Genomic DNA, 15,138 nt, shown 5'->3' on the forward strand with positions numbered 1-15,138 from the left:
GATCAGATCGATTCTTCGTGCCATGTTACCACGTTCTCTCCGAACGCTTATTCACCAACCTGGTCCCTCAAGCCTCCGACCCATATGTGCAGAATGCCAACGTCCCCTACTACCCGCTCGTCGTGCTCTACCTTTACTCAATCTACCTCTCAATGTTATCAGGACCGCTCGATACGCTTCATCATCTATTCCTGGCTCTCGTCAGAATATCAACAGCAACAACGGTAACAAGAGCGCTAATCCCAAATTGCCATTATCGCATAAACCTCCTAAAAGACGATTGGAGGCAGCTTCTCAACCTTTACGAAATGCCGCTTCCAATACTCGTGGACCGGTCTTACAGTGTATAGCACATACCACTGCAGAGCGATATGATCTTATGACACTAAGTGGGGTGTTACGATCAATGGGAATAAGATGGGATGAAGTTCCAGAAGGTGATAGGGACAGAGCATTCGTTATATCTCCTTGGAAAGGGAGATCAGGCTTAGAGAAAATAATCCGTCAAAGTACTACACCGTTGTCACCGATCAACTTGAATAAAAGCCCAGAAGTCGAATGGGTAGAAAATGAAGATAATCATCATGATGATTATCTATCAAGAGATACAACCAACGGCAAAAGAGGGGAGATGGGTTTTGGGTATGGAGAAAAAGGAGAAATTTGGATATTTAACAATGGAAGTTTCGTAACTTGGGGTTTGACCGAAGAAGAAGGTAGATCTTTCTTAAGGGAGATAATAAGGAAGAAAGGTTGGAAGGTCGAAGTGGGTAAATATGATGCGAATGAATATGAGGTGGAGGAAGTGGATTTCGTGGTCGATCCTACTGCGTGAGCTATCAAACCTGAATTGATAATCCTTCAGCTTGTCATGGAAAATAGCGACATCAGAATATCATATCTGATTGGAGACACGATGACCATTCTTGTTCTTTTGTCATTTGTCATGCACATCCTGCTAACATAGATTTTGTCGTGATGTAGCAAAACGCACATCCTGGGAAATCTGATCCTCCTCGGTCGACCTCCATCCCTATCGACATTTTCACCTTCCCCCTCACTAGCGTCATTACTGGCTAGATACACCTTATCGCTCTCATTATCACGTTCATCGGCTCTATCCGTACTGGAAGATCGACTGGATAATCACATAGCAGCAGTCTCGATCTTACCTCGAGCATTACAGAAGACGGGTCGTCAGCCTCTAGACAGGAAAGAGGTGATCAGGAAGATGGGTGAACTGATGACGCTTAGGATGAATGTCAATACGAGTGGAGGAGGATTAGACGATACGCCAGAGGTGAGCTATCGTTCCTGTGTTACACATCTTACACTAAGGAGATATAGCTGACATGTTGATCGTGCAGTTTTACTGGAGTGAACCTGAATTAGAGTGTAAGCTTCTTCTCACCGTCCCCTTTTAGGTCATGGACGTCTTAGCTTATGTTGCCTCTTCGCTGTTTCCGGTGATTTAGCATACTTCGATTCGATAGCATCAGAATTCGAGATCAAAGAACGTATAGATGCCTTTAACAAGAAGTTAGATTATGCTCAAGAAGTACAGAGTACCCTGCGTGCTTTATTGACTGAAGTAAGTCAGCTGATCTGAGTTACGTTGAAGGTCGATAAGCTGATTCCAAATCACCATCGTATAGTCATCAGGACACAGAATGGAAATCATCATTATCCTCCTTATCACAGTCGAAGTTGTCATTGTGAGTATGGTATATCCTTATCTCGTTCTTTCTCACATTAAGCATACAAGCTATGTCTATGTGCCATGTATACAAGTTAGCTGATGTGACCTCCATGACTTCGATGATGATGACATAGGCTTTAATAAGAGAAGGGCCTGAACTCGTACATAAATTCCGCGAGTTTATCGACGAACATACCAATTCGCGAGTCAGGAATTATACAGAGGAGATTGAGAAATTGGAAGAAACCCTGAAAGAAGTTAGGGAGAAGATACCGCCTGTGGGGTTATTGGCTTCTACTTCGACCTCAACGACATCGTCATCATCGTCATCGTCGTCGTTTAGCAGAGAGGGCAGATCGGAAGTACAGGAAACGAGATTGGTATAGACAAATTAGAGGGAAATTGAATATCAACTTTAGATACACTAATCATCAAAACCATCACAACTCATATTCATTTTACATCACACATCATACATTGCTCGATGCATCATATTCACATGGACTACATGAGGAGGATGTAAGTTGATATACATCAAGATGGGATTATAGATTGTTTGACTCGGATGGAATCTTCGTGTGAAAAAGACAAAATATCTACAGACAAAAATAAATCCGAAACTTCATTTCTCCTGAACAGAATCGATATCATTCTTCGATACATCGAAATCAAACATAGAAAAAGTTGGCGTATTTGGCGTATTGGCGTATCGGCGAAATCGGTTGCTGATTGTCCGACACTAAATCAAAAGGGGGAGCATCTGTCCGAAAAAGATGATCGACCCAACTGATCAGCTCGTAATAATGAGGCCATGAAGTACTCAGGATGGACCTACTGTTGACCAATACATCTCTTGGGGAGGATGGGTTCGTCGTCCCTCTTTGGTGGAGCACATCTATTATATAAACAATCAGAAAAATACGATCATTAAGCTTGTATTTCATTATATTTTATTGCACTTACTGTCCAACACATCTTCTTTCTTCTTCCACTCGTTTCATGGGAGAACATCTACAATATCAAGATAACAGATCATCAGTGCAAGTCTACTGTAACAAGCTTGATTGACAGGATGATGAGTGGGGATTCGATTGGATCCCCAATGACCTTACTGTTGCCCGATACATCTTTTCTCCTCCCTCTTAGTGGACTGACATCTGCACCAATATCCGATCAACCTCTCAAGTTTCGAAACCTATCAGAGTAAAAAAAAGTCCGGATGTGGTGTTTTTGAAGACTCACTGTCCCAAACATCTTTTACCATCCGGTCCGATCTCGCCAGCTGGCACAACAGGTGGCACTTCCCTCTTACCAGGATAACATCTAAATTCAACCCAGGGAAATTGGTCAAATCAAGCCGTGTAGGATGAGAATGTACAGTGTACTCACTGTCCCAGACATCTCTTACCATCTGGACCAATCTCAGACGCTACGAAAGTTTGAGCAATGGCTGGTTCGGTCTCGTCCCTTTTACCTGGATAACATCTAATACAATACGAGTAATATGTATATTAGTGTTTATTCATTGAAGAACTCATCACACGCTGAAGATAAAAGCGAATGTAAAGGATACTTTGATATGAAGATTTAATTGAACTTACTGTCCTAAACATCTTTTCCCATCTGGACCTACCACGCCAGTTGAGTCATCGTTTACAGGTAAACAGGTAACGATACCGAGGAATGTAAGTACGATAAGTAACAACGATTTGGTCAACATCATGTGAATGATTATTTATACGTTGAGTGAGGTTATCAGTGAGTGAATGTCAAGTGAAAATGAAATAGTGTATGAGTGAAAGTGAGACTGCAAGTATATCTCGAAGACAAGGAGAAGGGGTATTTATATCTTTTATACAACATACCAACTCACATCGCATCTCATCTAATCTCTTATCCCGATATCCGATGTAAGTGGACCTTCTCCTTACGGACCTACGGCCAGAAGCAACTGATGTCTTCTAATCATGATGAAGACGAATATCTCTTGGAAGATTATTCGGAATATCGAGCCAAGTCAAGTACATCACCTATGAGTATCGTACATCGCATCGCATCGGATCTCGGCAGGGATTCTTCTTGCTTAGAACGATGGGTTTAGCATGAGTATAGATACGGTTACACCCGATATTATACCGATATATTGCGATGTGCCTTCTCAACTCCTCATTCGAAGGACCACAAAAGATGGGTTTTCGAGGCCCATGTACAGTACTGTAAGAGTTATCAACTGTACAATAGTGGCATTTATACTGTAATTTATACAGATTTTGGATATACTCGCGATGAACAGCTTCATGCCACGAACACAACGCAGTACGCTCATCAGGGCAATTGTGAGAAGCATGCCATCGATCGCATCCAGAGCTGGAGACGAGCTGTTCTAGGTGGTGATCGGGAGGTTGGTCTCCGCTGCAAGTGAGGTTGCATATGTACGTTGCTTGGAGTAGGGCTTCGATCAAAGGATCCACGTTATGAGTTGGTTGACCTTCTTTCCGGTCAACTCGGTGGGGTGAAGCAGGGATATGACTGAGCCGATACTTCTTAGTATGACCATCGAGGTTGGTGCGGCCGGCAAGAAGAAGGGCCAGGAAGAACATCGCTTGATGTGAGGAGATTCCTGAGGAGAAGGCAGTATTCGGAATTGCCTGAAGTTCAGTATGAATGAGATTACAATATGAGATTACTACGTTTCTCTGATGCAGGTTTGTTAGTACTGTAAGGTGGGATACGGGTAGATTCATCTCTAGAATCTAGCTTGATTGTATACAATCCATACGTTTGAGTACATCTCCACCCGATCTAACCAATGCCCTACATTCATTCGAGCTAATATGCACACGCAATCTACCCTTTACCGGTTCTCATTGATGACTTTCAAAGTTTCCACGAACTTCCTTCCTCTTTTGAGAAACTCCTCCCTCTCATCATCACTCACGCCCTCCCAATAGATATCATCATCATCATTAAACCCCTCGTACACCCAATCCGATATCTCTTCCACGAGGTGTTTCAAGTGATCGACCATCCTGCTTATACCCTCTTCACACTCTCCCTCATCACCGTGTACGATATTCCATTCTTTCCAATCGTCTAACCCCACCTTAGAGGATATACAGGCATTGAACAATTTTTTCCCTCTTTGTAGGTACGTAGCGAATCTACAAGTGAACGGAAATCCAACTTGAAATTGATGATCTGGCGAAGAACACATATTACCACATTTCGCTTTGAGGTACCGGATTTTCAACCTAACCGATCCTGCTGATGGTAAGTAGTGTATATTCACATCTAGTAATTTGGCAGATTGTACGCTTCCTTTAATCAACAGGACGAAATGGCCTAAACCAGGATCACGATGAGGTCGTTCAATATGCAGATGAGATGGCTGACAAGCTTCGCGGAGGAATAACGATAACGGATATACAGGGATTGTACCATTTGGACTTGCCGGGGAGAGAGATACTGAAGTAAGATTGGGGAACAGGAAGTCATTCGTGTGGAGATGAACGCTTCGAGCGAAACTTGTCAAATGCGATAAACAATGGTGTACGACCGGATCGATTTGGCCTTTATCGAAAGTAAGGGAAATTCGCTTGATATGAGTGAACAGACTTCTGATCCACCTTGAAGGAGATACATCTTGAGTAGGTACTCTACAGGTATCAAGATCGATGAGAGAGCCCATATAATCGGAATGATTGTAATCCTTCGGCAGAAGTGGTGGTTGTAGACCGAGTGAAGTATCGAATATCTGTCGAACAAAGTGATGAAGAGCGCGAGCGGTCAGATGGAAGTTCTGGTAGAGATAGTGAGTAACGATACGATAGGATTGTTTGGAACATGATTGGAGATTGATAAGTGCTGTCATAGAGTTGTCGGTTTGTAGGATCGAGCAGATGTGGTGAAAGATATCGATAGGGATCCGCATGGTGATGATTACGAGGTGGTATAGAGGAGAATGTATCGAATGCACACCATATTGTTCGTTGTATACATGATTGAAGAGTGAATCAAAGATGTTGCAGCGTGATTGGTGATTGGTGATGTGAATTCAGGCAATGGTGAACGGAGGGACCTGTTACACAGATTTCCCTGAGGGATGAGGTCTGTGTGCATCGTTGAGCGTAGCTTGACCGAAGCGTCAATACAAAAGACTCTGCTGAATCTCAGCAACTCACCGGCAACCGACTGATACATGATATGATTCCACTCACCTCCGCAGATCTCACAATCAGGTTCATGCTTCAACTCATCTGGAGTCAACCACCTGAGGTTATCGACAAATTGCTTGGCGCATTGTCGAATGTAGGCACGTGTTCCCTTCTTCAGTTCCACATCTTTGTTCCTGCTGCTTACTGCGTCCAGGTTCCCGCAAGACTCGACTACTAGTCTTTTGAATTCCATTCGGATCTTCTGTAGCTCCTCTGCAGCCTTGGAAGGGGTTTCAGCCACCATACCTATCTTCCATGTTTTGGCATCCCTATTACTCAATGTAGCTTGCTTGATACCCGCAGAGAATAATTGTCGAGCTTTGTATTCAGCCGAATGCCCTGAACATAGTCCATTCCGATCTCGGGATTTTTCGCAAGAAGGATCACATGTTATGGACATGTATATCATCGTTAAATCTACTTGAGAAAGAATGGGTAATTCCACACCGCAAGAGTTGTGTATCGTCAAGTTGGTGACAGTGTTATCCTTCTGGCACAACAAGCTGGGAATATTGGTACATGCCTCAGGATAATGTAAGCAGAGGTGTGTGGGCTCACTGGCCGATCCTAAGAAGATCGATACAGGCCCAACAGCAATTGGTTGGAAGGGGGTCCCCTGCAGGCATAGGTATTTGAGGTTAGGAAACAGTCTTTGATTCGTTGATGACCAGACGCTACTCGCTATTGCATGAATCTTGTTGGTGAACGGATCTTGTGTAATGCTGTTGACAGAATGTGGAACTGTGATACTTTCCACCAAGGCTAGTAAAGATCTCATCCTGACTTGGAATGGTACATCCATCATATCCAGATCCAAAGGATCAACAGTGGGAGCCATGTTCTCTTTTTTGTACCAATCTTGAGGAACCCACCATTCTTCACTGTCCGCGTCTTTCACCAAAAATTGACACATGAGACCATGGAGGGTTTGTCGGTCCAGGTGTATATGGCGATATATGAGCGGCGTGAAGATACCGTAGAATGCCTTGCATGTTCTTTGAAGCTTTGCTAGGGCTCCGAAAGCCTTGTCGTGGTAGAGGGTAAAGATGATGCTTGAAGTGATCTCAGGGGGAAGATGCTGACCGTATTGAGCAGTAAATGAGGGGGCAGCGAAGCTGGGTACGAGCATGTTGATATGTCAGAAATTGTTACTTCGTTATATGCCAGTTCCGTCGCCGAAAATGTGCAGAAAGCAGTAGAAATGGTCATCGAAGTGACTAATCGCGAGGATTGCTGTCGTCGTAATTTCAAGGCTGCAAGTCTCCATACGGAGTGTACACATCATGACCTGTGAGGTCAAAAAGCATTCATACTGATGACCGTGCACACACGCACGCACAAAACACGCCTCTATCCGTCGGTGTATTTGCCATGTTGACCGTCGAGTATGGGGTTTCAGATAAGCCTAAAGAGGATACTCCACTAACGTAACGCATGTACAGTGGTGTTTCAGGTCGATGGAACGGGATATAACCTCCACCTTCGAGCACTGCTCGTAGTCTTACTCGAATAACCTTGTTCCCCAGCGTGTGCTCGGACAGATCCCACGAGTACGTACTTGACATCCTGACACCAAGCGTGTCGCTCAGATGGTACACATCGTCACTTGTCTCTCGCTCATGCACATCCATATAAGCTGGTCATAGCCAACACATATCGAAGCTTCTCACCCCGCCATGACCAGGCTCGATCCGCCTCAAATTCCACAATCAAACCACTCTCTCCTTTTCGCTACTTCCAAGGGCGATATCATCCCTGTTGAGATTAACCGATACATTCTCTCAATTCTCGAGCTCCAAGGACACTACAAAGCATTATGTAAAGTCCAGCAACTATCCAGTACCCTATATCATCTCGCCGCGCCCTATCTCCATCGCAACATACACCTCTCTCCACTCTGCTTCGTCCGGCTCTTCCGACAATTTATTCAAGTCAACCCAGCAGATGGTCGATTTGTGCTTTCGAGTCATTATCAATCGTCTGAATATACAGAACCCATACCTACAATCGGTATCAATCAAGGTAAATCATTAATCAAGCTGAGTGACGTTATGCGATCTCGATATCTGCTCACCTTGGTTCGACATATCACTATCATCTCAAAAGAGGATCTATCCCTCGATACGATATACAGCTCTACCCACGTTCGAAGCTTCCTACAAGGTCTCTCGCTATTACCCAACGTAGAGTCGATCTGTTTTCGTGGTACATACAGGAGACCTATCAGGATTGATTTCAGGGGAGAATTCATCACGTTAGTCTGTCAACAACCTAAAGATATTTGTATCAAATGGTTACATGACGATTACAACGTACAAGAAATCATTGATTCGCTGAACAAAGATAGATTGGAAAGTGTAACGATTCACGGAGCGAATAAGGGTTTCTTACCTCCTGCTGGCAGATGGTCAGTTAGGATGTCACTTGCCCTACCCGAAAATCAACTGAGGGATAGGGTATTGAAAGTCTGTGCGTATACAATTATCAAAGCTAGCGAAAGCCTTAGAGATGGGAAATGTGGTAGGTGGAGGATAGTCAGTGGAGATGGGACTAAAGTGGAAACGAGCGAAATGATCAAAGAGTCGTTGGAAGAGGTCGGACCGCTGATTGATGAGTTACCGAAGGATGAATGGTAGGCAGAGACACTGAGAAAGTGCGAGCTCGAAAGATCGGGTAGTATGGATGAACCAGATACCGGAGATCAGAATGGATTTGGGCAGGAGAAAGAGAAGACACTGAGCTTGAAGGAGAGGGCAAGAGCCTTAATGGATGTTTTGAGTTATACGGAAACTGATGAGGAAGAAGAGGATGAACCTCCTTGTGAGGTTTGCGGAGGTGAGATACTTTCTCAGATTAAGATGGATGTTTCGCTCATACTGTGTGGAGTCTTAGATCGCTTAACACGCTAAACCATCTTCTGTACAACAGCTGTAACATTGATTCAGATGATTGTAGTATACTGTAAACTCGACACATGAAACATTGTACAGATCCGTCTGGTTTCTTCAATCTATACATGTTAGACGCAATCCAAAAAGTAGAACGATGAACTGTATCGATGTGAATGATGAGATGAACAATGCAGGGCTTACATGCAACGAGCAATTCATGACTGTTTCTCAATCGTCCAACACGCCCTATCGCTCAATATCAATGATACACGGACTTCTTACCATAATTCCAAGCAAGCACTGATGTATAGTAGCAGGGTATCCGGTATTGTTAAGTCAGTCTATCACGCTCAGACGGTCTCATCTCAGCTCGTTTCTCAAGGTGATACGTAGAGATCAACAATCTCGTCGATAACACCAAAGCTCGAACACGATTCCCATGGGCTCAACAGATCTTAGTGCTGATACTTGAGCAAAGCTTTCGCTTTCATCACAACAGGCGTTGTGCGATAGTGGTTATTCGGCGGGTCTAGAACTCGAAACGTCTGGAAACCCGTGCCGTCAGGCTCGCATGTTCGAATCATGCCAACGTCGAAGCTTAATTTCTTTTTGTTTTTGATCAATCCACAGTACCTGACCGAGTCCGAAAATCCTTTTTGGAAGTGAAGGAAGGGCGATTTTGGCCTAGAAAGGCTTTGAAAGAGGTTCTTGTGTGGTGTGCCACATGGAGTTCTGCAAGTGCCACCCGCGAAAAATCGACGTTAGGATCTTCCATTATTTCCGTCGGAATCTAACACATAAATCAGGTCCGAGCGAGCATCTTTGATGTTTTGGATTTTACAACAATATCATGTCGTTTCATATCATCCCGTTGATTTTTGTTCGACTTGACTGATTGTGCTTTCTTGAATTTGCTGTATGAACTGAAAACCGAAGAGAAAAGGGAAACCGAATGAGAATCTTTGACTGGAGTCCCGGCATGTCGAGATCGTCCTTTCTCAATATTCATATTCATGAGTAAGATATCGTTGATATGAGCAATCAAGACGATATGATAATTCGACATGAGGAAGAGATGATATGGGAGCCTGAGCATGCTGTGAGTGTGAATCTCCGGCAACATGAATGTGACATCGGAATGCTTCAAGTGACCATGTGAATTGAGCTTTGTAGCTGAACCTTCGTTGCTGTTTAGTCCAACATACCGGTTCATTACCTTGCGGTCGACACCAACGTCTTCATATGTCATCTGAATCTGATACGGACTATACACACTCTTCTCCTAGGGCTCAGACCGAGTCCGGTTATATTCTTATTACCATCCGTTGTGATACATGGTATGTCCGATCACCACTCATGAGCCTCTCTGCCCAGACGAACTCCGCGAATACCATGTAGCTGACATGTAATCTGCCCAAAATACAGAATTAGATACCCTCAAAACCTCTCGGGCACCTCCCGAGCCCAACTCACCTATAACACTTGGTCGAATCGTCCAAGCTGCCAATACCTGGCTATTGGAGGTACATCGAACTAGACGTATGACGGGTATAGGAGCTTTGAGATGTCAAAGTCTGAAAGAACAGTGGGATACTAAGATCAAGGTGTGTGAATTCATGCTCGAGAAGTCTCCTTCCTTGCATTTGGCTGATTGGATTGGATTTTACTCGATAGGATCATGGCCAGAATGATGACCAGATACTAGATTGTTGTCTTCATTTCGCGAATCACGGTGCGAAAGTTACACTGTGGACTAACGACAAGAACCTAAGTGTGAAGGTAAGTATTCTGGAATTAAGGTGGAAATGCAGAGATAAAAGAAGTCGAGTTGACGTATAATTTTTGTTCATAGGCAGAATCAAATGATGTAGCAACGCTAGGAGCACAAAATATGACTCTAACCAAATTCTTCAAATCGATAGATGAGATTTTCCCAGAATCATTATGGAACGAAGTCAATCGTCTGAGTATATACGATGAACCCTCTTATGAACAACAAAATGGGGATGGAGTAAGAGTATTTGACGATGATATGGATATGGACATGGATATGGATCATGATTTGGTGAGAACAGCGGTTTACCCATACAAACAACCGTTAATGTCATGCTGATTGAGAAAATGTTCTGGTATATAGCATGATAATATCTCTGATCATCGGTTGGATGGTACCACACCTGAAGAAGAATCACGGCGTTATCCTTACCTACTCCCTCAACCTACTTCCTCTCCTCCACTTTCATCATATCAACCAGCATCCCTATCCTTATCGACTACTCCGATACCATCCATATGGAATCCCAACTCCCATCTCCCCTTGCCGACACCAACTCAAGCCCCCTCGCCCTCGCCATTTCAGCAGAATCGACAACCGACTTCGCCAAATTCCATACCGATGGATCGACATTCCTCAAGTTCCAAATCCAGCTCGAAATCGATATCGATGAATTCACGTTCTTCAGTATCTCCGACTAAACGACCGACCTCAAGACCCTCCAGTCCAACATCATGTTCGACATCAACATCGACACCGGCACCAGCCAACCGTACACCAGGATCGACATCGACTTTCAACGGACCATCCAGAATCATACTCACGTCACTCCAACTTTCCCTCCGCCCATTCGCCATAACCCTCCTCCGACAACGTCCTAACCCACCTCGTCCTACCGACGAGCCTCTCGAAACTCAGCAGATCCTACCGACATTAGTAGATACATTAAGTACTTTAGATACCACCCTTCAACACCAGGGTGAACCTCCTTCTTCGGAAATTAGAATATCTCTCATCCGATCGATAGGTGCCGTCAAGACTATCAACAATTATATAGATAATCATACTGGTGTAGTTTTTAAAAAATCCCTGGAGAAAGGAAATAGAAGAATAAGATCGGGTGAAATTGTACAATGTTTGGAGATTTTGAGAAAGACGTTCAAGGACTTGGGTTTAGGAGTGGATGAGGATCTGGAAAGATTGGATGATGTGATTGAGGATATCAAGAAATTAGATTAGATGAGACCACTCTGATGGAGTTGTGCTTTGTTATTTTAACCCTACGTATATTTACTGAGCTTAGTTATCGGATCTTTCTGTGCTGTACACTAAATTAAAGGTTTGTAGGATCTGTTAGTCTTTAATTTAACGACATAACGAATAACGTATCTAATGTCAGTCAACTTATGCATCGTCTGAGATGACGCATTGCAAAGGCATCTTTATCGATAGACAATATAATAAGAATGCATATATACACCCAGATACAAAAAAAGGCAAGCAAGTATATACTTCCTACCCAAACTCAACCAACACCGTAGTCTCGTCAATCACACATTAACCTCTTATCTCGTCCGTTTAATTTGATTTTGTCCTGAGGAGAGGGTGGAGCTAGCGAAAAAGTAAAGCAAATAACAATCAGTGAATGCTCATTCCTACGAAGCTACGTCGATCCAAAGCGAAGCGACAACTCACAATCTGTTCATGTAAGGCCTTTCCAGCAGGGACCATAGGATAAACATGTTCCGAAGAGACGATACATTCCATGACAATAGGTCTCGTACCGTCATATTCCAAGAACTCCTTCATCATAGCAGGTAGATCTTTCAGGTTGGTACATCTCAGAGCTTTTGCACCCATCGATTCGGATAGTTTTACGAAATTGGGATTGGTCATTCGAGTGTGGGAGTATCGATTCTCGTAGAATAGGTCTGTTAACAGAAACAACCAAACTATCAGCTACAGAGCATAAAATCGCTGGATTTGTATTTGAAAGCGCAAACCCACCTTGCCATTGCTCTACCATACCTTGGAACTCATTGTTAAATAGCAAAATTTTGACACCAATGTTGTATTGACTTGCAGTAGCCAACTCCATAGCAGTCATGGAGAACGAAGCATCACCATCGATATCAACGACGACCTTCTCGGGAGCAGCAACCTTGGCACCAATAGCAGAAGGTAGACCGAATCCCATCGTACCGAGACCACCAGAAGAGACCCATGATCGTGGTTCGGTCCATCTATAATATTGACAAGCCCACATTTGATGTTGACCTACACCGGTAGTAACAATGACTTTCTCCTCTACAATCACAGAAAAGAACATCAGAATCGTTGCAGCAGAAAATTATGAAAGCCATTACACTCACTTCCAATAATTTCGGATTGTTTATTCAACTCCTGTACGACTTCTTGAGGTTTCAATTTCTGACCTTCGGCCGAAGGGGTGAAAGTGAATGGGTATCTCTCTTTGTTGGCTTTGCATCTTGCTATCCAAGCTGATCGATCAACAGCTTCGATCTGGGGTAAGAGCTGACCTAGAGATGCAACGACATCACCGAGAACTGGGATCTGAGCTTCGACGATCTTGTTGATGTTTTTAGGTTGGATCTCGAAGTGGATGATACCTCCTGTACCTTCTTGAGCAGCCGCTTTGGCGGCAGGAGCGAAGGCTAAACATAGTGCAATCGAAATCAGCTGTGTGGTCCGATTGTGCAACACAAGGACGATTTAGCTGAGAAAACGGAAGATTACTCACTGTCTACCTTTCCAGTTACTCGGTCATCGAATCTAGCACCCAAAGCAATGATGACGTCTGCCTCTTGCATGGCAAAGTTCGCATAAGCCGAACCGTGCATACCGAGCATGTGCAGCGATTTCTCATCTCGCTCATCATAAGCACCTAAACCTTGTAGAGTGGTGGTTACAGGTATACTACCGAGATCAGAAAGTTGTTTGAGTAATTTTGGACCTTCTGCAGAGGCGAGTACACCATTACCTGCGTAGACGATTGGTCTCTTGGCCATGTTGATCATCTTGGCTGCAGCGGCGATCAGGGATGGTTCTCCGGGGATAGGAGCGGAAGAATTGGTAGGATTGAGGGGGCTAGAAGGGAGGTAAGGGGATGAACCTGGTTGAGCAGATTTGGCTGGGACAGGAGTTCGTAGGATGGCAGCTGTAACGTCCTTTGGTAGATCAACTAAGACTGGACCTGGTCGACCGGTAGTAGCGATCTTGAAAGCTTCGTTTATTCTCCGAGGTAATTCGGCGATATCTTTAACCATTACATTCCATTTTGTACAACTTCGAGAGATTCCGACCATGTCTGCTTCTTGGAACGAATCTGATCCGATCAGGTTGGTAGCCACTTGACCACAGAAGACAACCATTGGTACACCATCTGATAAGGCGTCTTGCATGGGTGTAATGACGTTGGTAGCTCCTGGACCGGAAGTGACAAGGACAACACCGGGTTTACCAGACACTCTGGCGTATCCCTCTGCCATGTGCCCAGCACCTTGTTCGTGTCGAGGCAAGACGAATTCGAAATGAGGTGAGTTATAAATGGCGTCAAATACGGGTAAGATGGCTCCACCGGGGTAACCGAAGACTTGCTTGACATCGTGTCGAAGCATCATCTCGTGGAAGATCTGACCACCGGACAGACCGACGAAGCTATGACAAAAGAATTATCAGTCATATGGTCGTCAATGTCGTTGCCAGATACTTGTAATGATCGACGACACTCACGAGTAATCAAGTCCATTCTTGATCTGCGTACCAGTCTCGCTTTCGTAGGTAGGGGTGTTCTTGGGGATAGTCTGAGCAGGAGAAGGGGTCTGGAAATGCTGGGCTGGAGCAGGTCGTACGGCAGGTGAAGCACCGGTGATAGCACTTGATTGGAGGGTTCTGATATGTGCTCTTACTCTGTCTTTAGCCTCGAGCGATATTCCTTTATCTCTTGGCGCTACCTCTCTAGGAGCATTCTGAGTGGAGGAAGTGTGGATTCGCGATGATCGATCGGTCGACTTGTACCTCCTCTGGGTGACAGCTGGAGCAGCGGCCAATCTGGAGGCAGAAGGCGCAGAGGTGGGTAGAGTTCGAAGGAAACGGGATTGCCGGGTAAGCATGTTGAGCGGCAAGTATAGGCGTGGAGTGAGGATCAAGGTACTGAGGATTGCTCGTTTGTGACCTTTTGAAAATGTTGATGTGCGAGGGGTGGACGCTGATGGTCCTTTTGATATGGTTTATGGTGCTGTAGAAGAAGAAGGGGGAGGAAGCAGAAGAGGATGTGCTTTGTACACGCGAAGTATCGCTACAGCGATCAGCCAGATCTGCTCTGTGCTCTGTCTCTGTTTCAATTCTTTTTCGTCGAGTCGTAGAGCGAGGTTTTATTTCGAATTTTCAGATCCACTTCCCTGAACAGTCCGGTTCAGGCCACGCGAGTACCATGTGTCCTCACAGCGAGACCTGGATATTACCGATAGTGGCATTAATGCCTGCGTGTAAGAAGCCGAGACTGTAACCGAGACCCAAAGGAATGTTTTGTGTTTTTCA

At 44.4% G+C, this 15,138-nt stretch overlaps 7 protein-coding genes across 7 annotated transcripts; 3 read left to right on the top strand and 4 right to left on the bottom strand.

Annotated features, from left to right (window-relative positions):
- Window positions 1-22: 22 nt before the first annotated feature.
- On the top strand, window positions 23-2,085 carry I203_104195 (uncharacterized protein; the record flags this gene model as incomplete). Its single annotated transcript, XM_019144211.1, has 6 exons — window positions 23-831; window positions 985-1,300; window positions 1,368-1,395; window positions 1,476-1,591; window positions 1,656-1,715; window positions 1,834-2,085. The coding sequence occupies 6 exons, from the start codon at window positions 23-25 to the stop codon at window positions 2,083-2,085; spliced, it is 1,581 nt and encodes a 526-aa protein (XP_019007260.1).
- A 445-nt stretch (window positions 2,086-2,530) lies between these two features.
- Window positions 2,531-3,419, bottom strand: I203_104196 (uncharacterized protein; the record flags this gene model as incomplete). The annotated part of the gene is made up of 5 exons (XM_019144210.1): window positions 2,531-2,594; window positions 2,663-2,710; window positions 2,942-3,022; window positions 3,089-3,184; window positions 3,301-3,419. 5 exons carry the CDS (start codon window positions 3,417-3,419, stop codon window positions 2,531-2,533), a joined length of 408 nt encoding a protein of 135 aa, XP_019007259.1.
- Window positions 3,420-4,553: 1,134 nt separating this feature from the next.
- Window positions 4,554-5,630, bottom strand: I203_104197 (uncharacterized protein; the record flags this gene model as incomplete). The annotated part of the gene is made up of 1 exon (XM_065517484.1): window positions 4,554-5,630. One exon carries the CDS (start codon window positions 5,628-5,630, stop codon window positions 4,554-4,556), a length of 1,077 nt encoding a protein of 358 aa, XP_065374302.1.
- Window positions 5,631-5,780: 150 nt separating this feature from the next.
- On the bottom strand, window positions 5,781-7,042 carry I203_104198 (uncharacterized protein; the record flags this gene model as incomplete). The annotated part of the gene is made up of 2 exons (XM_065517485.1): window positions 5,781-5,830; window positions 5,917-7,042. 2 exons carry the CDS (start codon window positions 7,040-7,042, stop codon window positions 5,781-5,783), a joined length of 1,176 nt encoding a protein of 391 aa, XP_065374303.1.
- Window positions 7,043-7,589: 547 nt separating this feature from the next.
- On the top strand, window positions 7,590-8,549 carry I203_104199 (uncharacterized protein; the record flags this gene model as incomplete). The annotated part of the gene is made up of 1 exon (XM_019144208.1): window positions 7,590-8,549. One exon carries the CDS (start codon window positions 7,590-7,592, stop codon window positions 8,547-8,549), a length of 960 nt encoding a protein of 319 aa, XP_019007257.1.
- A 1,306-nt stretch (window positions 8,550-9,855) lies between these two features.
- Window positions 9,856-11,817, top strand: I203_104200 (uncharacterized protein; the record flags this gene model as incomplete). The annotated part of the gene is made up of 6 exons (XM_019144207.1): window positions 9,856-9,903; window positions 10,000-10,141; window positions 10,230-10,408; window positions 10,479-10,583; window positions 10,657-10,869; window positions 10,942-11,817. 6 exons carry the CDS (start codon window positions 9,856-9,858, stop codon window positions 11,815-11,817), a joined length of 1,563 nt encoding a protein of 520 aa, XP_019007256.1.
- Window positions 11,818-12,156: 339 nt separating this feature from the next.
- On the bottom strand, window positions 12,157-14,711 carry I203_104201 (acetolactate synthase, mitochondrial; the record flags this gene model as incomplete). The annotated part of the gene is made up of 6 exons (XM_019144206.1): window positions 12,157-12,189; window positions 12,274-12,509; window positions 12,586-12,885; window positions 12,951-13,253; window positions 13,340-14,256; window positions 14,332-14,711. 6 exons carry the CDS (start codon window positions 14,709-14,711, stop codon window positions 12,157-12,159), a joined length of 2,169 nt encoding a protein of 722 aa, XP_019007255.1.
- Window positions 14,712-15,138: the final 427 nt, after the last annotated feature.

Source organism: Kwoniella mangroviensis (genome assembly GCF_000507465.2).
Source record: "Kwoniella mangroviensis CBS 8507 chromosome 1 map unlocalized Ctg01, whole genome shotgun sequence".
In the NCBI taxonomy this organism is placed as follows: Eukaryota; Fungi; Basidiomycota; class Tremellomycetes; order Tremellales; family Cryptococcaceae; genus Kwoniella; species Kwoniella mangrovensis.